We start from the raw sequence: 24,763 nt of genomic DNA on the forward strand, positions 1-24,763 counted from the left end.
ATGAACCCCTCTTCGCAGGGCCTTGTGGTCCTTTTTGGGGCCGTTTCCATACCAGGCAGTGATGTTACCCGTCAGGATGCTTTGGATGGTGCAGTTGAAATTCCTTAGTATTTGGGGGGATACCTGGAATTTCCTCAGGTGACGAAGGTAAAACAGGCTCTGCCTTGCTTCTCTCAACACTGAGTCCAAATGCAACGCTCAGGTCAGGCCCTCAGTGATGTGGACACCAAGGTATTTGAAGCTCTCCACCGAAGACCCGTAATATTGAGTAGAGTGTAGTTCCTTGGCTGCTTCTACACAAAGTTCAAAGTCAGCTGGCTAAAGGTCGATTCATTACTGTTGTGTATAGAGGTTGAAGATTGGTGCAATGTAGAAAACGTATTGACTTAAAAATTAAAAAAAAAAAAAAAAAATCAGTGGACTGAATAGGCTCTTCAATTCCAAATTGATCTAGAAAGGCCAAAGTTGTAAATTGTGTGACACTGGAAGAGCACAAATTCAAATTTGACTGTTGTAAGATTTTAACAACCCGGAGTGTGACCTGATGTTACTGTGTTATACAGTAAAATGATTTTACCATCATAACTAGGTCAATTTCTGGTAATCATTAAAACTATTAGAAGATGTCAAAACTATAGTGCAATTCAATTTTATTTTTAAAGCCCAACATCACAAACCATAATTTGTCTCAGAGGGCTTTACAGCATACGATGTCCCTCTGTCCTTAGACCCTCACAACGGATTAGGGGAAAAATTCACCCAAAAAACCCTTTAACAGGGGAAAAAAAGTCTCACTTTGACTTACAAATCTTGACTTGAATGTTTGGGCTGTGATAACTGAGCTACACTTTTGGCTGTCTGAATCATTAATCAGTTCTTACAGCCCTCCTTAGAATTTACAATTTGTCAGTGTGGATTGCTTTTTGTTTCTGATCATAAAATTGACTTAAACCCAGATATAGAACACACTTTGAACGATCGCACAGCAAGGGAGAGATTGTAGGAGTTGATAAAAGGATTGTGCCTAAAAAAGGCAAACAGTGCCACCACGAGGCCAGTTTGGAAACTTAAAAAAAGGTCACAGTCACGTTTATGAAGCAGTTTTCAACCAAGGACTCATTTAATGTGGCTGTAGTGATAATGATGAAATGCTACAACCTCTACAGTTTAATTCAAGCTTCAAGGAATACAAACACTTTGTTTTTTATCATTCCAAGATTTTAAAATAAGTAATCCATGCTTTTATTACAGCTCACCTTGACTACTGAGAGTCAGTCTTTACTCTCAAGACTGCAGTATGTGCAGAACACTGCTGCAAGGTTCCTGTAAACACGGTTGTATTTCTCCCATACTCGTTTGATAGTTAATTTTAAGACTTTACCATTTGCCTGTAAAGCATTTCACAGATTAGCTCCCTCTGAATTATCTGACCTTTTAATGCCCTACACCCTTCCCAGGTTAGTCAGGTTTTCTGACCTGTCACTTCTCGTCATCCTTCAGGCTCTGCAAAAGCTCAGGAGCAAACGCGACCCCATCTGTGGAACAAACTACCCCACCACACCGGATCCATCCCCTCTACTGAGTCGTTTACAGCCCAGCTCAAGGAGCACTTCTTTACTTTGTTCTTTAATGTACTTAGATCACCAAGCTTAAAACAAAAGTTCTTGCATTACTTATGGATTTTATGGTCTCTGCCTGGTATATGCATTTGGTCAGCTTATGTTGTCTTAAAGGTGCTACAGAAATAAATTTGACTTGACATTTTATTTCCCAGAGAGACAAATAACCGACGCAGAGAAATGAACTAATGAAATCCACACAATGCCTTTAATACTGTACATTTAATACAGATTCCACTTGAGTTTTTTTTTTATAGATGGTCAATGGCAAATCCTTTTTCTGCCTTATGATTTCCATAAGTTAAGAAGCAAATGTAATAGCATATTTCAGTTTCTCTCTTTTGTATTTAAATTACCTTGGAGCAAAATCAAACAGTTTGTAGGTCCCATATAAATAGGAATGATATAGAAAAAGTGCAAAAACTGAGAATTCCCATCCATTTTAAGAAGCAGAAATAGTGAGGGCATATATTGTCGTCAAACTCCTTTGACCTCTGAGTTGAGAGGCACATTTCTCACCATCTCAGAAAGAAGACTTAAGCAAATACTGTAAAACATCCTTGTCATTTAAAATTTCCAATTAAGTTACATTAAAACATGGCGCCATCTCCTGGCCGTGGTATGTTATTATCTCTGAGAACCTCCTCGATGCCACCACCTCATAGCAGAATGCTGAAATGCGAGCTTTTCTTCCAATTAGCACAAAGAAAAATCTGAATATTGCAGAAGAAGTAACTGGAATTTGCAAACCTTATTCAATTTTTATCCCCTTTCATTTTTGCAAGTTAAGCAAACCTAAAAAAAAAAAAAAAAAAAAAGTCTGACAATCATAACTTCTTGATTGTTAGATAACAAGAGGTCCTGCGTTTGACACATAAGTTGTGGGGCAAAATTATCTACAGTTGTACTCTGTGACGTTTCAGACCTAATTCTTTGGGTTAGAACCCAGATTCTACTGGATATGGATCTTGATGCCTCACCTTTAACCACATGAAAGTTTTTTACACTGTTATTTTGTGCTACTTATCTGAGGTCTTCAGATGAGTGTGTGTATGTGTCTGAGTGTTTATCTGCTGTGTGCATGTCTGTTGGGGTAACTCCTAGGGTCAAACTGGTTCAGTGGTTTAGGGCTGACGGCGTTCCCTCTTGGTGAGCAGGTAACACTGGATGGTTCTCAGACGGTCTTTGGCGGGGGCGAACTCTGGCTGCAGCTTCAAAGTAGACTCGTACCAGCGCATTGCTTTCTCAAACTCCTCCTGTCATCAAGAAAAACAACAACCATGTCACCACAAGGACACGACTTCCATTTCTGCTTTCTAAATGCCTTGACTTTCAGTTGATGGAGTGGTTAAACTTGAGGTGCTGAAGGCAGGTTCAGACTACAGGAAGTTTCAAACCCTAACTGGTTTTGAAATCAGGCCACATCACACACATAAGGAGTAACTTGAGAGACATTTTTCTCTCTAATCTCAAACATGCACACACTATGAGATTTGAAAACATCCATGCATCACACACTACAGGATATTATTAAGATTATAGTGCCAGAGGGAACAAGAACGCACCACCTCATGTGATCTCATGGGGAAGCAGATTTATACAAAACAACCTGTTGCCACAACTTCCTGTAATGTAAATGCTTTGCACTTGGAAAACCAAAAGCAGAAAGCTACATCAGTCTGGATGAGAGAATGGTTGGGAAGACGCTGCCAACATGGGTTGTCAATTCTTCAGAGTGAACTGGAGGTGAGATTTTAACTTTCAGCTTTACAAGGTTCACACACATTTTTACCAAATGAATTTTAAAACTTCTCCATAACTTTCCCATAATATTTTAACCCATTTCAGTAACATTATCTAAGTAGTTTAAAACAGGTTGGCCTATGTAGCAATACAGCCATGACCAATAAGAGTGCTTTTACACTACGAGTCACATTCACAGTGGCATGGTGCCGCCTGCTGCTTGGTGACCATTCACGCGCTCTCACACACCGATGAACGGCCAGAGACTGACTGGAGGAGCTGGGGATTGAGCCAACGATATTCCGATTGGTGGAAGACCAGCTCTACCTCCTGATCTACAGCCGCCCCACACTCTTCCCAGGTGGATAAGCAAACTGCTAGCGCTTGCTAACTTTACTTACTCATCAGACATTCCCCCAACCAACTAGGTGCATATGCCAATATACCAGACCAGCAGATATGGGGACTTAGCAAAACGTCAAGTCTGCACCCCTTTTTCTGTGAATAGAAAACCAAAAATCCTGTAGGTGTCAGCGCAATTTGACGTGTGTTTGAATTTAAAAAAAATGGCAAGTTTGTATGCATTTATTTCACGTTAAACAAATATTTGATTTATGGAAAAAGTCACACAGCGCAGCACTAGAATTTAAATCAGTAATACAAGGGACGAATTTTGCAGAGACATGTTCTGGGCTGTTTAAGAACATATAATACATATTAAAAACTGTTAATGCCAAACCATTTCCACGCCTGGAAAACAGTTTTTCTAATTTCATAACTTTTCCAGGAACTTCATGACCATGGGAACCCTGACTTTAATATCAGTCAACATCCATGTGCTAGGTAATGTTGGCCACAAGGGCTAGAATGTTTCCCTTCGCTTGAAAACACTGTCAGCTGCTGCACTGATGTCATCATAAATAAAATTAGCCAGAATTTAAATCCTACATATGAAACAAGTCTGATAGTATTGGGTCAGCCCTGATGAGCCTGTCAGCAGGTTGGCGGTTTCAGACTGGATCTGTAGACCTATCACATTACCAGATAGTCTGAGCTGAACATCAGAACAGACCAAGGTCCCAGAGCAGATCTCTCCTGCGATTGTTAAGAGGGGTAAATTGGGATAAATCATCCCAAAACTCCTGTAGTCTGAGCCCGGCTTGAGCAGTGGATCATGTCATGACAAGCAAACACGTAATGATCAAACAGTAACAGAGTTTGATTGCAGCCAGTACCATTGCTATATAGACGTTGGCAAGGGTAAAGTGGTTCACGACAAAGTGTGGGGCGATTTCTACTGCCATACGGGCGACTGTGAGAGCGTCCTCCCATAGCCGAGCGTTCTGGAAGATGTTGGCCAGGCTGATAAGCGGCACGTCCTGGTTCGGCATTAAAGAGGGAAAAAAAGACTATTATTATTTTATATCAGAAACAATAATTTACTTAGTGTAAGCATCCGGTGGGTTTATTGCTGGGAACAGCTGATGTCTAACTTACCTTCATGTGATGGGGAGCGTAGTTGAGGGCCTGTCGCAGGCAGTCGATGGCTCTCTTGCCTTGACCTTTGACCCTCCAGTACAGTGCAGCCATGCTGGATAATACCCAAGATGTCTGATTCTGCACACAGACATTAAGGAGGGGATGAAAGTACAATTTAAAGCTCCAGTAGGGTGTTACAATGGCTGGGTGTTACTGCTAAATTATGCACAGCCATGACAGTTCAAATCGTTGCTAATATTGGTGAGCGCTGAAGATATTTTGAGTAGTACTGACAGCAAAGCTTTAAAGAGTTGGTTAATGAGCAAGTGTGTGTGCAATTCAATGTTTTTACATAGCACACAATGTAAAGTGTCATCTCATCTGATCCTTTCCGTTAAACATTGGCATTTCAATAGTAGTTAAGTGTAGCAGGGAACTAAGTATTGTAGAAAGGAATGAAACATGTTCATGTGATGTTAAAGTTGTCAAAACATTGATTATTTCAACACAAAAGTTTCTCTGTGACTAAGAGAAGTGAGAGCTCTTACCTTCTCCAGTACTTTAGCGATGCGTGTTCCCACCTGCTCAAAAGACTGAGGAGAGAACTTGTCTTTGCCGAGGTTCTGCAGAACCTGGGGGTTAGGACAAGAAGAGAAATATGTGAGATTGTTAACTAAGAAGTGGGGCTGTTCAGACCATGTAATAATGGTTTGACTCTTTCACTGTCAATCACACTATGCTATATTTTCTTTATAAACTAAAATAATTATTCCACTTTAGAGTATCTATACCTGTTGCATGATCTTTAAATCAACCTATAAATGTCTCAGCTGTTAAACTGTGGCTGTTTCAGAATTTAACTACTGTATACCCTGCTGGACCTGCTGTTCTTTTGTAGTACCCAGCACAAAAACAAAACCTCCTGTTAGCTTTAATGCACCCAAATATAACACATTAAATTGCGTGCTGCTATTTTTGCCAACGCCTGTCTTTCAAAGGTCATAGGCTGCTGACTTTTAAAGTTAGCATGATGATACTGGTATCACATGAAACTAGAAGACCTAAGGAATACAGTGGTACCAACACCTTATGCTAGCTTTTCAGGAAGGGCATTAAATAATACTCAAAATTTTGGCGAGGGAAAAACAGCACGGCCATTTTCAGAGAGGTCCCTTGACCTTTCACCTCAAGATATCTGAATGGAAATGGGTTCTGTGGATACCTATGTGTCTCCCCTTCACAGACATGTCCACTTTATGTTACAGACTTGGGCACAAACTATGTACTTTTTTGCAGGCAATGTTTGTTATAGATTTATGACTAGAAAAACTTGACACACAGTGCTGAACTGCATCTCAAGTTATTCTTCAAGTTTCCAGCTTTGCATTCATTTGTTTCACAATCAAAACACTGGTGAGAAAATTAGAGGTAAAAAAGAAAATTATGGAATTTTAAAACTGCAATTCCATAGTTTAGATGAAGCTTTATCCAATCAATCAGTGCCAAATTTCAGTAGCGCATCTGGATGAGAGTGAGACTATATCCTCCCTGCAGTTTGTTTAAGTTCAGTCAGGGTAATAGCGAGCCGAAAGCCATTGCAAGTGTGGTTTAACTTTTTCATAACAGACACAGACACAGATATTTGTAATGCAATATGCAAAGTTGGTTAGGGTGATCCACCTTGTATGTAGACTGTGTCACACAAATTTTTTACTCACACATCTCACTCAACAGATATGCTTATTTTAATATATGCAGCTGTTGATGTGAGATTGATGCCCAATAAAACACAACTATTTTACAACAGTTGAAGGTGTTTCTTCAGACAGGAACAAGAGTGTTCTTATGCTATGCCCTAATGACAGACTGACAGGGTGGTAGGGATAAGTTTGATTTTTGTTATAACAGAGAGATTAAAGTGCTTCATTCCAGGTGCCTGTATTGGTTTGAATATAAATGGTGCTCAGCCCTAACTGTGAGTGGACCTCCTTAGTTATATACTCCTATACTTAAGGTATAGTAAAGGAGGAGTATAAAGAGTATCTGTGGCTTCGGCCACGGCTCACCTCACGCAGTTGGCTCTCTCCAGTGTAGTGGATAGCGGCACGATTGGCCACCCCTGTTAGGTGGTCAAGGGTGTGCATACTGGCAGCTAGGTTGGCGTTGCATAAAGGTTCAGCAGCTGGCTCTTGGAGTGGAGTGGCAAAGTCTATGTGCTCTGTGATGCTGAAAAAAAAAAGAGACGGAAAACGGAAAATCAAATGAAAGACTAAAAACTGTATTTAGTGAATTTTGGTTGTTGATGTGCTGTGATGCAAGAACGTCAATGAGGCAGTAATGTTTTCTTTTTTCCTTTGGTTTGCTGTTTATGTTTCTATTTCTAACTACTGAGGTATTTGTTAAAGACAATCCACACATTTTTAAGGTATTTTAAAAGCTCTGCAGATATTATTTTTCCAGCTATGTGAGGAAAAACAACAACAAACAATGTGACCATGATTAGGAGAGTGAGAGTCTTACTCGATGTTCTTGGCAGAAACTGCCAACCAGGTACTAGCTACAGTGGTGAGGTCTACCCTTCGTGTCCGCTGGCACTCCTCTGGCCCTGGCCAGCCAAGACTTGTGTAGTCCCTCCAGCGGCCTGCCCAAAAACACGAAAATTCACAAAACATTTCTCTCAGTTGGGTGACGTCCAGCACCTCAGTGCTCTTTCTGTGATCACGCTGGTGTAGAAAATATTACAGGTGTATGTGGTACCTGAGGGGCCAGGCGATGGGATGGTTGGCCCACTTATCTCTAAGACAGAGTGTCCTCCAGGCAGCGACTCTCCATTCTGGCCGTCATCAGAGCTGGCAACACTCTCTGTCCCATCCACCTTAGCCTTTCTAACCCGCTTTACCTGGAAGGTTATCTGATGAACAGAAGACACTCATTCAGTTCAGCTACACACATTTCAGTCACATCAGTCCCTAAGATCTCACAGATGTTGAACTCAAACATAATTCTATGTTGTGAAAAGGATGGCCATGCACGCTTACCCACTCAGCTCCCTCATCATCCTCACAGTTTCCAAAGCATGGCCCACCACCGGCACGGGCACCCATGACACGGTCATTCTTTAGTACCCGGATACCTCGCAGATCCCCTCGTTTGCCTCCGACATCCAGCGCTCCCTCAAAGGCTCCCATTAGGTCCTCCTTCAGCTGCCACTCCTCCTCCCCTTCCACGCCTCCACCACCAAATGGGGTGGCCATTTTAGCTGTTCCTGAGGCTGAGGGAGATGCCCTCTGCTGTCCGCCTGCCTCACCTGACCCATTGCTGTCCAGGATAACCTCTGAAAAGTGGGGAATAACAGGAGAAATCAAAGAATAAATTAGCGTGGTGTTGAGCTACATGAGCATTTTGTTCAGGAAAAAAAAAACACTATTTGGAGTTTGATAAACATATTTTTCAGTGCAGCAAATTCAGACTGAGACTGTTGTGGTCTTATTCCCAATGACATTTTGTCAGTCAGCTCAAGAAGATGCAATTATACAATTACAGGACATCATTAAATAAGTAATGCACATTCAAGTCCCAGACCAAAACATGCCCATATATCAAAAAGTGAGCAGGCTTGCAATCTTTGACATGAACTTTATAAAGTAGCAAATAAGGCCATTGCTGTAAAATCTTGTATGCTCATGTTGGATGCAGTATACATTTCCTGACTGTTTCTTATTGTCACTGTAAATCATATTCTTACTTTCAAAGAGCAAGGAGTCCTCCATAGCAGCAATGGCTGGTGCATCCTGCTTCTCTTCGCTGCCCTCCCATTCCTCCAGCTGTATACCGAGGTCCTTCTCAGTCATGCAGACGCCGCCCTCTGGATCAACACAAGTTCAGTGAAGCACAATTATTATTCACACTGTACCCTTACAGTAGATCTGCAGCCAAAAGGTATTAGCTGACAATTAAACTGTATTCATGATCATTTTTTGTTACTGTATACTTTCACATTGTTCCCACACCTTCATAATAATTACATTAAAGGATGTTTTGAGGACTTTCCAGGCGCAATTATCTCAAATTTAAGGATCCAACATGTCATAGTTTGAGACTTGGATCAAGGCTAATTACTGTTACAACACTGAGAAATTTCATAATGAGAACTAGCAGGCTTTACAGAAGCTCAGAGACAATTAAAAAGAGAGAGGCTTGAAAGTGTAAACAATTCTCAATCATGCTGTGTAGGTGGTGGCAGGTGGCGCGTGAAACAGTGACGTAACTGCTGGAGACACACATGCAGCAGACAGCAGAATGTAACTTAACTACTAACGATAAGTAAAAGAAAAATAAACTTCTATTCTTGCACAAAATATATAAATTCAAGAACTTACAAAGACCCACGTCTATTTGTTTCTTAGATTTTTTTCCTTACTTCAAGCACCCGGGGGAACCCTGCTTGCAGATATTTTAGTAATGTGCATCAGGAATAATTTAAGACTTGAACTTGAATTGTAATCATTATTGGTACTGCCCTTTAAGACATGCTTTTTGATTGGGCTATAATAAACTTTGACTTGACCTAACTAATCTGTAAAAGAACTTTGGGTTGCCTTTGAGTATGAAATGAAAATGCATGTACCTTACGCTGTTTATATACCATATAAATAAATTTGCCTTGCCCAATAACCTTCAACTTTTTCTTTACAAACATGACTCCTATTACTACTCTGTCACTGACCGATATCGTGGTTCAAACCAAAGTCAGATGATGAAAGCTTTTGCACCAGCTCTTGCCTGGAAACAGTTCTCTCCTTGACAGAAAGTGATGCATTTTATATTTTGAGACACAGCAACTGTGTTTGTTTTTTTGGAACAAACAAATCAGTCCCTCTTCAGCCTCTCTCTCTCTCTCTCTCTCTCTCTACACTCCGATGACTGCATTCATGGTCTCAATTTACTCTAGCAAAGCTCTGATTTTTTTTTTCAAACTTGGAAATGACAGTTATTGCCAGGAAGACATTAGATCTGGATATCACTTTCATATAAGAGCTATGGAAGACCCATGTTATATATGAGGGACGTTTTTATTTCTTATAGTACAACACTGAACCCAGCAGGACTTGTTTCAGGCTGGACACAGTTTTTACAAGTAGCAAATGTTGACTCAAAGATAACAAGGGGATGAGGCTGTTAAGACAGTAATAATGAGAGCGTGCTCTTCATTATAACTCCAGACACCGCAGTGCTGTGAGAATGCTGCTATTGTTGCAGCCCTGTATAGCTCTCTTTGTTGTACTGGTGTGTTTTCCTGTTGTTTGTTAGCTTGTCTACAGTGATTGATATTGCCATATTATTGGGCTATGGAGCCATTTCTCAAGTGCAGTAGTTAGCAACTGAGCAAGACTCTTTGTATGATGTTGTTTACAGAGCCCAAATTATTACAATTTGTTTGACAATACAGGATCAAACATGTTGGAGAAACTGCAGCAATTGTACATGAGAATGTCTGTGTATATTTTTGTATTTAAACTTTTACCCTAACTCGAGGTAGGTGTGTGTTTTATAAGTACTTTTGTGACCTCCTGCATTCAGCGTGCTTTAAGGCAGCAATATTTAGCTTTGGAGAGTAAAATATAGACCCTTCTAAATTTGGCATCAGCTATTTTCTGTGGCCTAAATTATTGAGTGGCAAAATTTCCCACTTCAAAGCACTTTTCTCTTCACTCCCACTGATATGAATAAAAAAGTAGGTGCAGTCTCTGTTCACATCAGAAGTGCAACATACTACTTGTTTCTCACAGCTACTGTTCAGCTTCTAGGGGCAACATGGCCGGGTTTCAGAGTTAAAGATTAAAAAAGTGCAGAACCTGTCTGGGCCCACAGCGCATAAGGTCATTTTAAGCCCATGGCTAATTTCCAGCTTGACACAGGTAGTTGCTGGAGCTGGACAATTTAGCATAGACATGTATTTAACAAAAGATTTTTGGCAATTGAAACAATAATTTAGACTTATCAGCCTTTAATAAATGCCACCAGATTTACACATTGTGGTACAAACATTTTGCATCGAGTAATGTCTTAGACTAAATAAAATATACACAAATTTAAAAGTGAAATAACACCATGGGTTTACAAGTGACAAGCTGTGAAATCAATCAGAACATGGGCTACTGTAAACTGATTTGTTTAAATCAACTTGTTATCTATATATCTTTATGCCAAAGCTCAGGTAAGAAAATAATAAAAAAAAAATGTATGGACACAAAATAGGGTCAAAAGTACTGTAGCTGAGTATGACCATATCTGAGCGTGTGAGAACACTTTGTACGATTATACTGAAATCTCCGAATGTGTAAAAAATATTTGGACAAACTAATTTTTGAAACCAAAAGTAACCATCTGTAGCTGTGCATGAGCATTTTGCAATTAAATAAAAATGATTTGCACAAATACTTTCCAAAGTTTAAGTGCATAAAAAAGATTGGCACAACCATTTAAAATAACAAAAAAAAAAAAAAGTTTGCAATTACACATTTATGTTTGTGGGTGAAAAAATGTATGAACTCCAGGTTTACAGTGCCGAAATAAAACTACGAGTGCAAATACTTTTGTCCCACTTTTCACACTTCCTCCTGAATAGCCAGTCGGGATGCTCAGACTAACATATAATTTGTTTATCCAATTAGGAACATCATTTCACTATCCAATCAGGGAGCCATGAGGTGAGCCTTCTTTGCTGTTGGTCTGTGGCTGCAGCTGTTGAGATATTGTTTATATATTCAACATTCAATTTATTTTGATTACAGTATTTTTACACATTCACAAATGTATTGATTCAAAATGTTTCACACATTCAGATATACATCTGACCACAATTTCTTCCATATAAATAATGCTTATCATTGCTCTGTCCTTGCATGTTTGTACATAGAGGTCAGTGATGAGAAACCTGCAAATGTTTCAACATCTTGCTCGGCCTAAACACAGTCTAACGATGCAATTATTAGGCCTTCAAAAATCAAGAAAGTTTTCTCTTTAAAAGATACTCTTCAAGTTGGTATAGCTCTCTAATAATGTCTCTAAATCCCTAATTCTTATCCCAGATTTATACTGATGATTTGACACTTCGCCACAGTTCACAGCCTGCTATAACAAAATCAGGGAGAGTACCACTACAAGTAGTACAATTCTAAGGAAAAAGTTATACTTCAGAGAGGGAGTGAAATAGCTCCATGTGTGTTTGATAAACGTACCTGAGCAGGGCTGTCGGTGTGAAAGGTTGTAAAGGAAGGGGTAGAACTGCAGACAACGCAGCAAAGGTAGGCTGGTGCGACACTGTTCACAGCCAGCGAAGGATGAGAAGGCAGACGAGGAGGAAAGGGCCGTCACCAGGATGTGGCGGAACAAGGCCAGTGCACCTGTCACATTGCCCTGGGCCAACTGTACGCTCACCAGACTGAGCAGGGTGTGGGGCTGAGGGGAGCGAAAGCAAAACAAAAACAGGGGAACATTAGCTGATGGGTGGCATGTGTGAAAAGTGACTCAGCTTCAGCAGGTGTAGGTACGTCCTACAGAGCGGTAAAGACAAAACATGCACATTTACATGCATCTTTTAAGAAAGTGCAACTACACTTTTACAGTTTGTGGCAATTGAGTGACATGAAGATATCAGCATTCCCCACTCTAGTTTACCACCTCCAGTTCTTACATATATTCTACCTGTGCTTCCTGAATTGGTATATCATCAACATACTTTGTATAGACACCTGTTTTTACTTTTACACATCCCTGTTTTTATTTTTATTTTTTTTTTCATAGCTTTATTTAACAAGATGTTGGAAATGTTCCCCATCGATTTTAGTCCATGCTGACTCAATAGCATCTTGCAGATCTTGCACATTTAGGTACTCTTTTAGCTTAAAATGTGGAGAATCAGCACGCCACTTAAGAGGACTAAATTCATATTCATGTTCCTGGAACCACCTTAAGATGATGAGAACTTCGCCACATGGCACAATATACTGCAGGGTGCTTAAAACTGACAGTAAGTGGTCATTACAAGATGTGCTTAGTTTGAACATGATGTGGCATTCAAATGTTGCTTAGCTAGTTTTCAGAGTGGAGTATCTTCTGTGCCAACTTGTATTGCTGGTAATGATTTTGGATGAAGTAAGCTTTGTTCCAGACACGTCATATAAAGGCTAAAATAAACTTTTGATTTGTCCTTTCACCTATTAGATCCAACTTGTGATGTGATCTCATGCATGTGTGGTGTGATGGCAGGATTGGGAAGGTTTTTTTTGGCTAACCTGATGGATAAGAATCTGTTTCTCATGAGAAAAGGGTGATGACTACAATGGTATTGCTCAGGTTTTATCAAAACTTCCAGTGAAATTTGTGTATGAAGTTGAAGCATGTGTCTTCTTAAAGGACTGCTTGTTTTTGTCAACAAATATATGAACCCAATATGGTGGCCAAAGCTGTAAAGTAAATGTAACTGAGCATTTTTGTGCAACTCTATGAGGGTAAAACCCAGCAGGCTAGCCTTTACCTCTGATGCATTGAGAGCCAATGCCTGCTCCAGCAGTGTTTGTGCGTGGGTGGTCAGGCCATGGTGTAGCAGCAGGTTGGCGGCGTTGGTGAGGGACAAGAGGCGGTGGGAAGGCGGGGATGAGCTCAACACTTGGCGCAGGCACTGCAGGGCACGGCTGCCATTGCCTTTGGCCCGCCAGAATAGAGCTGCCTCATTGTAGACCTGCCAGCGGGGTACAGTAGCCTATATATACAAACAAACTTCTGTTAGCTCTGAAAATGAAAGACTTAAGATGGGTTTAGACGACAGCAGTTGAGAGCAATTTAGAGGGATTAAAATGATTCATAATGACATTCTTACATATGAGATGTAATGAATTCTTCTGAACGTGCCAACTTTGGTTTGAGTGTGTGAGTACTGCCTTTCAAAGAGATAGATATGCGCCGAAGAATCGATATCGGGGAAAATCCTGTCATATTTTAACCTACCAGTAATGGCTAAAATAAAGCTGCTCAATAGCCTTTCTTTACAAAACTCTATGTTCTGTCCGCTTCAGCCTGCTAGTGTTGCACCGTGGCTCCCCTTCAGCCGAGCTATCTACAGTTGAGGAATTTCACTCCATATGCAATATTAAATTAGTGTGTGAAGGTGAAAAATTATCTTATTGCACCAATGTTTGAATAAGTGCTGACACCTGGGGTGGCAAAATCTGGTAAGCTCAGATGAAAACTAATCTGTCGTCTCTCCTCTCTCTTTCTCATAAGCACAGAACAGTGAACAAAACATTCAGGAAGCAGCTTCTTAGTTTTAGCCAGCTGAACGTCTCTTTCACAGGTTAAATGACAAATGTCGCCGGCAGCAGGTCATGACAGCTTTTGCTAATTAACATTAATTCTGTGAGCGAGTTGATGGCGGGCTCAAATAAAACTTGGCTGTTGTTGGGTTTGTGTGCTCTTTGCAAGCCAGTGTCTGTGCTCCGCCAAAGATCGTTTACGGAAGTACATGAAGCATTACTGTGTAACACTCCTGTACAACCATGTGAGGACTGAGTGTTTTTGTAGTCTCAATAACTCCCACAGGGGGGCAAAATACTTGATGAGGACATCCTTGCTAAAAAGGTATATTTGCATTCAGTCATTTAAGACAGAAACGTGTGTGAGGAGCCCTCTTACTTCTTTCATAGCTTCAGCTATTCTGGATCCAATCTGTTCCAGCGTCCATCCTCCACTTCGTAAATGCAGTATCTGTAATCACACATAGTCATATAAATGATTTGATACTCTTCTACACAGATCCACATCCCATAGACAACACAAACATAAACATACAGATAGTTGTGGTGTGATAGTAATTCTGTGAACATAGTGCACGTTTTGCATCCATCACCACTATTTTCCTATTCAAATCACACACACTTATAAACAGACAGGCAGACAGATACCTGGGAGGCCGAGGGATCTGGCAGCTCCTTTTCTTCCAGAGGCCAGTCTAGTGAGGCAGGCAGGAGGGCTGGATATGGTTGGGGGACGGGATCACAGTTTGGCAGAGCTACCGTCAGAGGAGGACTGCTGCTCCCATAGAGGAGAGTTGCCACTGAGCTAAAAACACACAATCAGACATACTTCACTCGCAAGTCATTTTTATGTGGTATGTTTTGATGTAAAACTCTGGAGACACAAGCTGACTCTTCTGTCTCTTGGCTTTAAATCAGTATTCGTTGCTTTGTGTCTGCTGCAGTATTGAAGACCATTCTGAGAAACTTCAAACTCAACTGGATCACAGCAATGCTGCTACGATGTACCCACAAAATACCCCCCCATCAAGGAATGTGTACTGACCTGAGGCCCTGTGTTTCAGGTGGAAGGTAGTAGGTTGGCAGCAGGTGAGCAGGGGGGACACTTGGGTACTCGTGTGCACAGTCAGTCCTCTGAGGCCACAACATCCTCTGTATGTCCTTAAGGAAAAACACAGTTTGCTCTCATTCTCCAAAACAACTGCATGGTTCAATTGTATTCATGTTATCACACTGAAATTTATGTCTGTAAATAATCACACAAAAAATAAACAGACTATTAATCAGTAGGGCTGGGTACTGTTAATATTCAAACAGATAATGGTAGATAAAATTCGCCAAACTTCTCCCAGGAGGAAACTGATGTTTTGGTCCGGGAGGTCCAAGCTCGCAGTTTCTGAATATACGGAACTGCGAGCAGACCTCCAAGGGCTGGTGATGCAAAGGTAGCCTGGGAGGAGGTCACCACAATTGTAAATCAATGTTGCGTTTCTCTCTGGCGCGCGTGCGCTCTCTCTTTCTCTCTCACAGTCTCACTCTGTTTCTTTTCTTTTGACTTTTCTAAGATGACAGATGCTGAATATATACTCCCTATCTGATGCTGTGGCTGTTTGTGGCTGGCTGAGAGGGATGTGAACTCATTAGTTTGCAGCTGTGCTAATCAAATCAGGTTGGGTTTCCATTACGCGTGCCAAACGGTGCCAATCACCTTTGATCTGAATCAGATGTGACGGGACAGTCGATATAGAGATACATTTATGTGCTGATTGCAGATAGTTGCATTGAATAGTGGTTTTTGGGTATTTATTGCATTGTTAATGTGCCTGATATTCTGGAAACCTGCCTGTGAGGTTTTGGTGACACGTGCGCACTGTCCGCCGGTCAGCCAAACTTCGGCTTACACCGGCTGTGCTCCACCTGCGCTGACAGTAGACCTGGTTTCAGCTAGTGAGCTTTTAGCGCACCTTTGGCGAAGCTTTTTGGCACAAAACTGTCACTGCGCCAAGCTGGATCTGTCAACACCTCCCCCTGCTGTGCCGCCACACCCATCTCAGCGCACCTCAGTCTGCCAAACTACCAAACTGAGCGCGTGGCCCCCCCCCCCCAACAGGATAAGCGGTTACAGAAAATGAATGAATGAACGAATGTTAATTATTTAGATCATTTTATACCCCACACAAAATAATACCCCTCCCTCCTTCTCCCCTTCCAAACCTGCTCCTACAACCTCCAGCCTATCAGTCTGGCACCAGGGAGGAGTGTGAAAAAGCTATTGTGTGTCTGAAGAAGCAGTTAATTGTAGTTAAGTTTTATTCAGGATTGACCTTGCGTTTGCGCCTGTACTGTCAAAAAAATAGACCTGAAGCCTAAATGTTTATGGTCATGGTTACACCAGTGAGACGTGGCCGAGACGTGAGCCTGAAGGCAGGTACAGACAGCTGCGTAGATTAAAATGAGGGTGTATCTATTGCATGGGACGTGCAAGTAAAAAAAATTTACCTGACACACTTGCGGCCTAGAATCAGGCTGAGTTGCCCAAGTCAGCTTTTCATTTCGCATTACAAATACTGCAGCGAGTGTTCTTTGCATCGAGTTCTGAAAAGTGTAATCACACTTGCAACTGCTTTCGGCCCACCCTTACACTGACTCTGTGATTTAACAGACTTCAGGGTTGATGTAGCCTCTCTCTCACTCAGATGCACTCTCATGTACCCAAATCTGGCACTGACTGATATAACGTGAATTGGTACTTGGTAAGTCCGATGGAATTCAGTTGGTACCCTTAAAAGTACTGAGTTCAGTACCCAACCCTATTAATCAGTCCCTCAAGTAACATTTAGATTGCAATGAGTCACTTAAACCGCAAACTTTTTCCCAACTATTTTTTGACTATTTTTTACTATGTAGGACAAAATGTGATCCAGAATTTCTTTTCTACAGTAGCAGTAACTTTCTTTGGCAAGTCCAGTGAGGCCTCTGAATTCTGCTAACTGTGCATTAGCATTGCAGATGTATCATATTTCCTTTTGGTTTTAATTTGATGGCGTACTCTGCAGTAAATTTAATCAATCAAATGTAGTTCACTGTCTTGCCTGTGTGTAATCCTGATGGCTGCCCCAGAGGGCAGCAGCAGGGTCCTGGTCTCCAGACACAGAGGGATGGAGCTGGGGGCTGTCTGCTGTCTGGTTTGAGTTACGCTCTGACACAAGTGCTACGCTGGATGCCACCGATACCTCCTCCCCAAACTGTAGAGAAAGACAGAAACAAGAACTGAGAGACAGAAACTGAAGGAATATTTATCACGTGTAATGTTCCCCTGGTTGCAATAATATCCACAAAAACTAAAGACAGGGCCTTTCCATAATGACATGGAATTTGTTTAGTGTGGCTTCCCTTAAAATTCTTTATGCAGGAAAAAAACTATACAATAATCACCAAGTATGTCATAATATTCCAAAGACTCACTTGGACATAGTGGACATGCTCAAACAGATCGCCACGATGATAACGCACAGGCAGGTCAAAGGGGCAGTAGAGGCTGCGCTGCTGCTGACCCAGCCGACACATCTGATGGTTCCCTGGAGGACGTATAAAACACAGTGCTCAGGTGCTGCTCTGAACTGCCAAACCCAGAGCTAGATTAATGTGACATCTTTTCAAACAACTCACACACAAAGCTTGCTTACTTTTGCCTCTCATGAGTTCCAAACAATCACACTGATCTCGACTCTACAGCTTTGATACTTCTGTTCTGGTAAAGCTTTACCTTTCTCAAAACTGACACATATCACTTTACAGCAGAACACCTGTCTCATCTCTCAACTTGTTTTAAGTGTCCTCAGTTCTATGTGCATGGCATCTTACCAAGTTGGGCTTCCTTAGCCATCTGGGTCTCATGGATAATGTTGCGCAGGATCTGCTCCTCCTGCAGCAGCTTGTGTTTGTCCAGTGCCTCCTGCTGGCGGAGGTAGTGGTCATGCTGCTTCTGGTACTCCTTCAGTTCATTCAGTGTCCGTTGCAGGGATCTAAAAATATATAGTAAAATGAGGAAGGGAAATACAGGATGGGAAACAAAGCATACCACATGATCGTACTACAACCACAAGACCTATGGTAACTTAAAGCCTTGGTATCCACACAAAATCCACACTGGCTCTTTGTCAGCTCCAGGGACTTTTCTTTTACTTACATACTCTGACTGCCACATGGAGAGGTCTAACCACATGGAAAATTTCCCTACAGGGAAAAGTGTTTTGGTTTTACAATTATCAATTAAAAAAATCCCTATACTGATACATACATGATACATTTTCAGGAACTTTTATACCAACAAATGTTTGTTGAAACAGAAATATGGTGGACAGTCCCAGGTACTCTAAAATGCTTAACAGCTTGAGAGCCCATTTGTAAGGAATACTTGTACAAATTAAGTTCTACCAGTCATTTTTATGGAACATTTAAACTTTCCAGTGAAAATAAAGCAGGGGAAAAGCCTCTCAGATAACCCTACCCAAGATCAAACCTGTAACATACTGGTAAGCTGAAAGTTTGTTATAATTTTTGTGTCGCAGTTGCGCACCATGGGACAAGTTTGAAAATGTCTAGATATGGTGAGAGTGATTATCTTACCCAACCAAAGTACTTAAGAGTGTGTATGTATGAGTGCTTGTCTACCTGTGCTGCGCTTCCAGGCGTTGCTCCAGTTTTTGCTGACAGAGCACAGCGTGTTTTCTCCTCAGGGCCTGCTCGAAGCCTGGCTGGGCCTGCAGTGCCTGCTCGTAACACAGCACTGAGTGGTTGTATTCCCCAAGCATCTGGTCAGACAGCGATACAAGAGGAGACAAACAGACCGTGGATACAGCAGAGGTCAAACAGTGATTTGTTCCATGTACCAATCACACTGAAATAAAAGTAAAAGAACTAAACAGACGAAAATCAGTGCATGTATAAAGAACCACATGCTGGTGAAAAGCTTTGGGGACTCAAATTGCAGCGTGAGTCCAGTAAGACGCAGATGATTCAATTAAGTCCTTATACAGATATAAACAGATTGTTATTTATTGTATAAACGCTGTACCTTTACATTCAGAAGATAGTATCTCTTATCTACATTAACCAGTAAGACTGCTGACAGCTAATTTTTGTCTCATTTTTGTTATGGGAACCCTGAAACTCAACTACAGATGGTTAGTTAGCAAAAGTTTTTATCAGTATGTTTGCCAGCACTGTAGGTACACATAACCCTCCTGTGACCTGCTGTAGCAAACATAGGACAGAAAGAAAAGGATTGAAAGGCAAGCTAACTAGAGTTTAGTTAGGTAGGCTTTAATTAGCTATATATTTCCTCCTAAACACCTAAAAGTTTGCATTGGTAGGTCAGAACAGGTGGCCAAATCGAATCAGATTTGGCTGTTCAATACGAGTATTTGACTATTTGTTCCTTTTTTTCCATATAAAGTTTGAGAGTTTGAAGGGGACTCAGCGGAGACATTCATATAATACAGTAAACAAGCTAACGACAGATCGGCAATGTGCAACAACATTTTCTGCCAACAATAGATAAACAAAAGCCAGAGACTGTATCGTAGTGAGTTGCTGTGAGCTGTAAATTCACCATTTCTAAGCAGAAGGCAGAAGATAATGTTATCTCAGAGCCTGATGGGGCAAAGCCTCTCTTCCTCTGGGTCAGCAGCAGCCTATGCTGAAGAGCAGCTTGAAAGCAAGGAGCACTCACTCTGCAGCTACATCTCGGGACCAAAACATCCCCAGAAGCTGCCAAAAAACGACTGCTGGACTGAGTCAAGTCAACTGAGGGGTCTCCAACTGACAATTTCAATCCCTCTAACTTTCAGGGGGAAGCCCTAAAATACAGGCGCACATAGCACTGAGCTTCTGCAAAAGAGTGTACTGACAAATTGCAGAAACAGCTGTGGTCCTTTTAACAAAACAGTTAACACCACACTAAATGGTTAACCACATGCCAAGTCTGTGGTCTAAGTACACATGTGTCTACTGAGCTGTAATTCTTTTTCTTTGACTTACAGCATAAATGTTGCCTAAGGTGTAGTGGCTGGTGAAGAGGTCTGAGGTAAGGTCCAGGGCAGCGTGGGCGAGAATAGCAGCATCTGCTGAGAAATGGGCGCGGTGCAGGATGTTGGCCATGTTGACCAGGGCCACATCCTTGTGCTGCCTACAAGTACAACACACACACACACACAGTATGAGAATGTGAACACCTGTGAGCATACAATAAATAACATACAATTGCAGTGGCCCTCTGACCAGCCTGACAGTACCTTGGGGAGAAATGCAGAGCACGCACCACACAGTCCACCGCCTTTTGAGGCTCGTTCTTCATACGCCAATAAAATGACGCCATGTTGTACAGTACCCAGGATGATGAGTTCTGGAACGCACAATCATAAAGAAGTGCACATTTTTTTAATACTTCCAAGGAATAACTGCTAACAGTAACATCTCTGTGGAATCTTTGTTTTTCCCAACATAGTTTTGCTGCATTGAACAATGGATCTTTGTCATATGTCTAATTTGGGCTGAATTGCTAGTACTGTAAATGGGTCTGGGCTTGTCCCGGCAATGACTGTTGCTTCAATATCTGGTGTCAGCTCTGATGCTAACTGAGAAGGAGGCAGATAAATGAAGTATTTTCCATGCTTTACCATCTCTATAAAAAAGGCTTATTTTTAATCTAACCTACACACATTTCTTGCTTTTGTTCAATATCTACAAAGGAATATTTATACAGTTTAGAGAAGCTGAGTTGTACAGGCAGACCTTACCCTCTGTAACCCTTGATGGATGCGATGGCCCACCTCATCTACACTACGGCCCAGCTTATGAGACAATGAACTAAAAATGGGATCCTCCTTTGAAAGCAGCGGGGAGGTCAAGTTTGCCCTCTCCTGCACACCCTGGAACAGACAGAAGGGAAGAGTCAATTACTTTGAATTCTGGCAAGGATACATCTATGTTGTGTGCATAATACACACTGCACAAATGATCTCACCCCTGAAAACATGGCTAAATGCAATTATCAAGTGTTTTACAACTAAGTTAACAGCATATCAACTCTCAAAGCACACACAATAAATGTCTCAGCAACTGTAATCAAATAATTATGACAAACTGGTGACCGCCCACTGGACTCTTAACCCGATAAAGCAAGTAAAGGCAGTAAATGGGTGACTAAATGAAAAGTGACATAGCGATCTGGGTTTTCCACTCTGACAGTAACAAAATAGCAACTTAATTTATTGTTACTTGCCCACAAAAAAACACCACTGCCCTTTAATCTTTACTCCAGGGCCGCATTTGTAAAACTCCTGCTGAACTTGAATGCAAATTTAAGATACAATCATGTTGTTTTGAGATCATGAGATTACAGTGATTTGCATATCCCCGTTCTTTACTGCTCAAAGGGCTGCAGAATATAAATGTCCCAATGAAGGACCTACATTTAAATATCATACAAACAGCCTTGTTAATAAACTGCAACAAAAGCTTAGCTTTTTGTCCAGAAACAAAACCAGCTTTTCTCTGAGCTCTTCTTCTTCTTAGTCCTTGATTATCAGGATGTAATTTACTGGCATGAAACTGCCTCCACTCTGGGCCATTAGTTTGTATTTCAAATTAAGCCCTTAGGGACATTACTGAAGACAAAAACAATACTGCATTTCATTTGTTAAGGTTAGCTGGGCTTCCCTTTCTGAGAAACTCACACTTCAGTCTTCATAAACTGACACTTCAGTCTATGTCAGAAAATGGCCAGCTTCTGTTTTATCTTTGGTGCTCTTGAACTCTGTCCGTACTCAACTTGCTCTTGTGACTAGCTGACGCTTCAGTAACCCTGTACCAGAAGTAAGAACTAAGAAATATGACTGTTTTTGCTGTTAGCTGACTGTTTAATAGGGAAAATCTGCAAAACACTCAGATCCACCCATCAAGACCATTTTTGATAATCATCATATATCTGCCCATTTCTGGTTGTATATTATCCTCTCCTGTATGTCTCTGTTCTTACATTGTTTCCACTGAAACTGTAAAAAGACCACTACTTGAAAATGTCAGCTCCATCAAACAGGATGCTAACACTTAAAAATAAAAACTGAAAACTTATTTAAACAATAACTGTTATGTTAAGCACACGTGACTAAAGAGTTTCAATTCAACATAAATCTGAGAATGGAGAGTACCTGAAAACAAAGTTACAGCGTAAACCAGCTCAAAAACAGAAGTTTAAGTCAGCATACCAATTTAAACAAAATACTTATTGGGTGATGAGAGCAGCTTAGATGGTTCTTTTGATTATGAGTCATTCTCATCTTGTTCCACTCTGAGCAAACCAATTAACAAGTTTGGCCTCAACTCACCCTGAGATGCTGGAAAGCATGGATACTATATGGTAGATCAAACGCTTTCGCACAGTCAGGCTTTTCTAGATCTGGGGGCAGGGCTGACCGGGAATCCACATAGTCTTCAGGGCTATAGGAGGGCAGCAGAAAAATAGCTTTAAGATGACACATTCGTCATAATCATAGAGAGACATTAAACTAAATTTAAATGATGTCCTAATCACTGTAGAGATAGCAAGAATGTCTGCAATGATTTGTTTTATTGAGGAGAGTTTACCTGATGTCTTTGCTTTCCAAGGAGATATAAGTGCCATCATACAGGTCCAGGTCTCCCAGAGGTACCTTAGCCATTACACAGTCTGCATCCTCTTTGTAGTGTCTCTGCTCCAGCCCTGTGTCTCTGTCCTCATTTTCCTCAATATGAATCTTCTGCGCCACGAGCTGCTTCTGCACAACAATAACCAATGAGAACTAGTAAGTACAAGAAACGGACAGTTGACAGAGTAAGTAACGCTTATCAGTGACTGAAGTAGTTATAGAGAGTACCTGTGTTCCAAATACGACTGGGAGATATGGAGAAAATTAAATATCACAATATTTCTGACCAAATACCTTGATATTGAGATTGTATGGTTGATGCTTTCACAAAATATTAACACAATGAGATTTTTGATAAAGGTCATCTTCACTTGTGCTTTGTTGTAATTTGCTCCATACAATAAAACGATCCATTGTCACACTCACTGCTTTCTCCTTTTAAATGTTATCTTCCCTCACACTGGCTGCCAATTAGGGCTTTTGATGTGTCACTGCTTATAATTCCCATGCACGAGCGGTGACAAATAGGTTCCCCATGACGGGTTTTTTAATTAAATTAAAGTTTGCCTCTTTATTAGGAAATGGGTGCACACAACGTACTGTCAATTAAAATGTATTCATAACCTTTTGTATAGGCCCAGTTGAATATTGCTATAATAATGTGTGATTATCACAAAATCCCACGGCATTTCAGAACCACTGCCTTACTGTGATGCAGCCCTTTAAACCAGGAAAAGACAACACTTAAGATATTACAGTATCCAAAATCTAAGACGATATCTAGTCTCATATCACAATATGAATATATTATCAATATACGTCAAAGCCCTTATTCCAAATAAAAGAAAATGGTCTTTCCTCTCAACATAGTTGAGAAACTGTAATCTCCTTTCTGCACAAATTTATCTTAAGGCAATGAACTCTGTTGTTGGGAGACATAAACCAGAATCAACAGGATGAGAACCCAAAGGGAAACACACACACCTCCAGTTTCTTGAGGTAGTTAACACGAGTCTCTTGCCTCATGAAGATCACAACGTCATGTGGATGTTTCAGATTCAAAGGTGAATCAACCTGAAACAAAAAACATGGACAGTGCAGTAAGGACTGGCATAGAGTAAACGTAAGTGCAAGTGCAACCAGCGGATTAATCTAAGGATATGACGGTTTATTCAAGTTTAAATGAGTCATATTAGAAGTAACGTTAGTGTGTTCAACTCAGATACATACTTTCAGATGGAGATATTGCTGTCACATAAACATCAACACGGTCTGCCTGTCTAAATGAAGACAGCTGTATACGAGCAGCTGCCAACAAACATTAACGTAATGTCTCGCATTACTAAAGAGCTGTTTCCAACGCGGATGTTGACATAGGCCTGTAATATACTGGTCATCTTGACCTCAAACACCTAACGATAACGTCAGGTTTAAGGTAAGATAGCTACTGTCAGCTAACCGACTTAGCTAAACAAAATATTTTTGTTATATTGTTGCGTAGTATGTAACGTTACCGGAGCCGGCAAACACGTTTTGATAAGGTCAAATTAACCACTGAAATTACGTTAACAAACCGCATAACGAAAACGTTACCGTTAATGCTAACGAATATAGCTTTACAAGCTAGCCACCTAACGTTAGCAGGTCAATGAGCAAGCGTTAACTGTCATACTTGTTGTTGAATTTTCCCATCCTCCGTGACAACCCAGTGTGTCGTAGCTCCTCCGGAGTCCACTATAAGAATGCACAGAAGGATGAAAATCTTCCCCTGAAATGACGTTTTTCGCGAATAGTTGACACGACAGGGCAAAGACTCAGGACAGATTTTCCTGAGGTCCGCCATTTTTCTGTCTCATTTTGCTCTGTGGCAGCAGTGCTCAGCCTCCGGCCACGCGGCGGCGCTCGCGCCCGCAGCGCC

General features: G+C 41.1%; 1 protein-coding gene across 2 annotated transcripts; it reads right to left on the reverse strand.

Moving 5' to 3' along the window:
- Window positions 1–1,800: 1,800 nt before the first annotated feature.
- On the reverse strand, window positions 1,801–24,743 carry ttc17 (tetratricopeptide repeat domain 17). Of its 2 annotated transcripts, none has more exons than XM_033628607.2 (25): window positions 24,518–24,743; window positions 23,830–23,919; window positions 22,805–22,974; window positions 22,546–22,657; window positions 20,956–21,087; window positions 20,452–20,561; window positions 20,198–20,345; window positions 18,830–18,969; window positions 18,020–18,180; window positions 17,621–17,733; window positions 17,248–17,400; window positions 15,201–15,307; window positions 14,804–14,960; window positions 14,535–14,606; window positions 13,381–13,605; window positions 12,083–12,302; window positions 8,587–8,706; window positions 7,880–8,175; window positions 7,599–7,752; window positions 7,362–7,482; window positions 6,908–7,067; window positions 5,390–5,473; window positions 4,860–4,979; window positions 4,598–4,741; window positions 1,801–2,875 (listed from the first exon to the last, which is right to left on the reverse strand). In XM_033628607.2, the coding sequence occupies exons 1-25, from the start codon at window positions 24,686–24,688 to the stop codon at window positions 2,744–2,746; spliced, it is 3,612 nt and encodes a 1,203-aa protein (XP_033484498.1). In that variant the 5' UTR covers window positions 24,689–24,743; the 3' UTR covers window positions 1,801–2,743. The 2 variants fall into 2 exon arrangements, with proteins under 2 accessions (XP_033484498.1, XP_033484488.1); XM_033628597.2 differs by having other exon boundaries at window positions 15,201–15,316; window positions 24,518–24,742.
- Window positions 24,744–24,763: the final 20 nt, after the last annotated feature.

This window comes from Epinephelus lanceolatus, chromosome 2 (assembly GCF_041903045.1).
Source record: "Epinephelus lanceolatus isolate andai-2023 chromosome 2, ASM4190304v1, whole genome shotgun sequence".
Taxonomy (NCBI): domain Eukaryota; kingdom Metazoa; phylum Chordata; class Actinopteri; order Perciformes; family Serranidae; genus Epinephelus; species Epinephelus lanceolatus.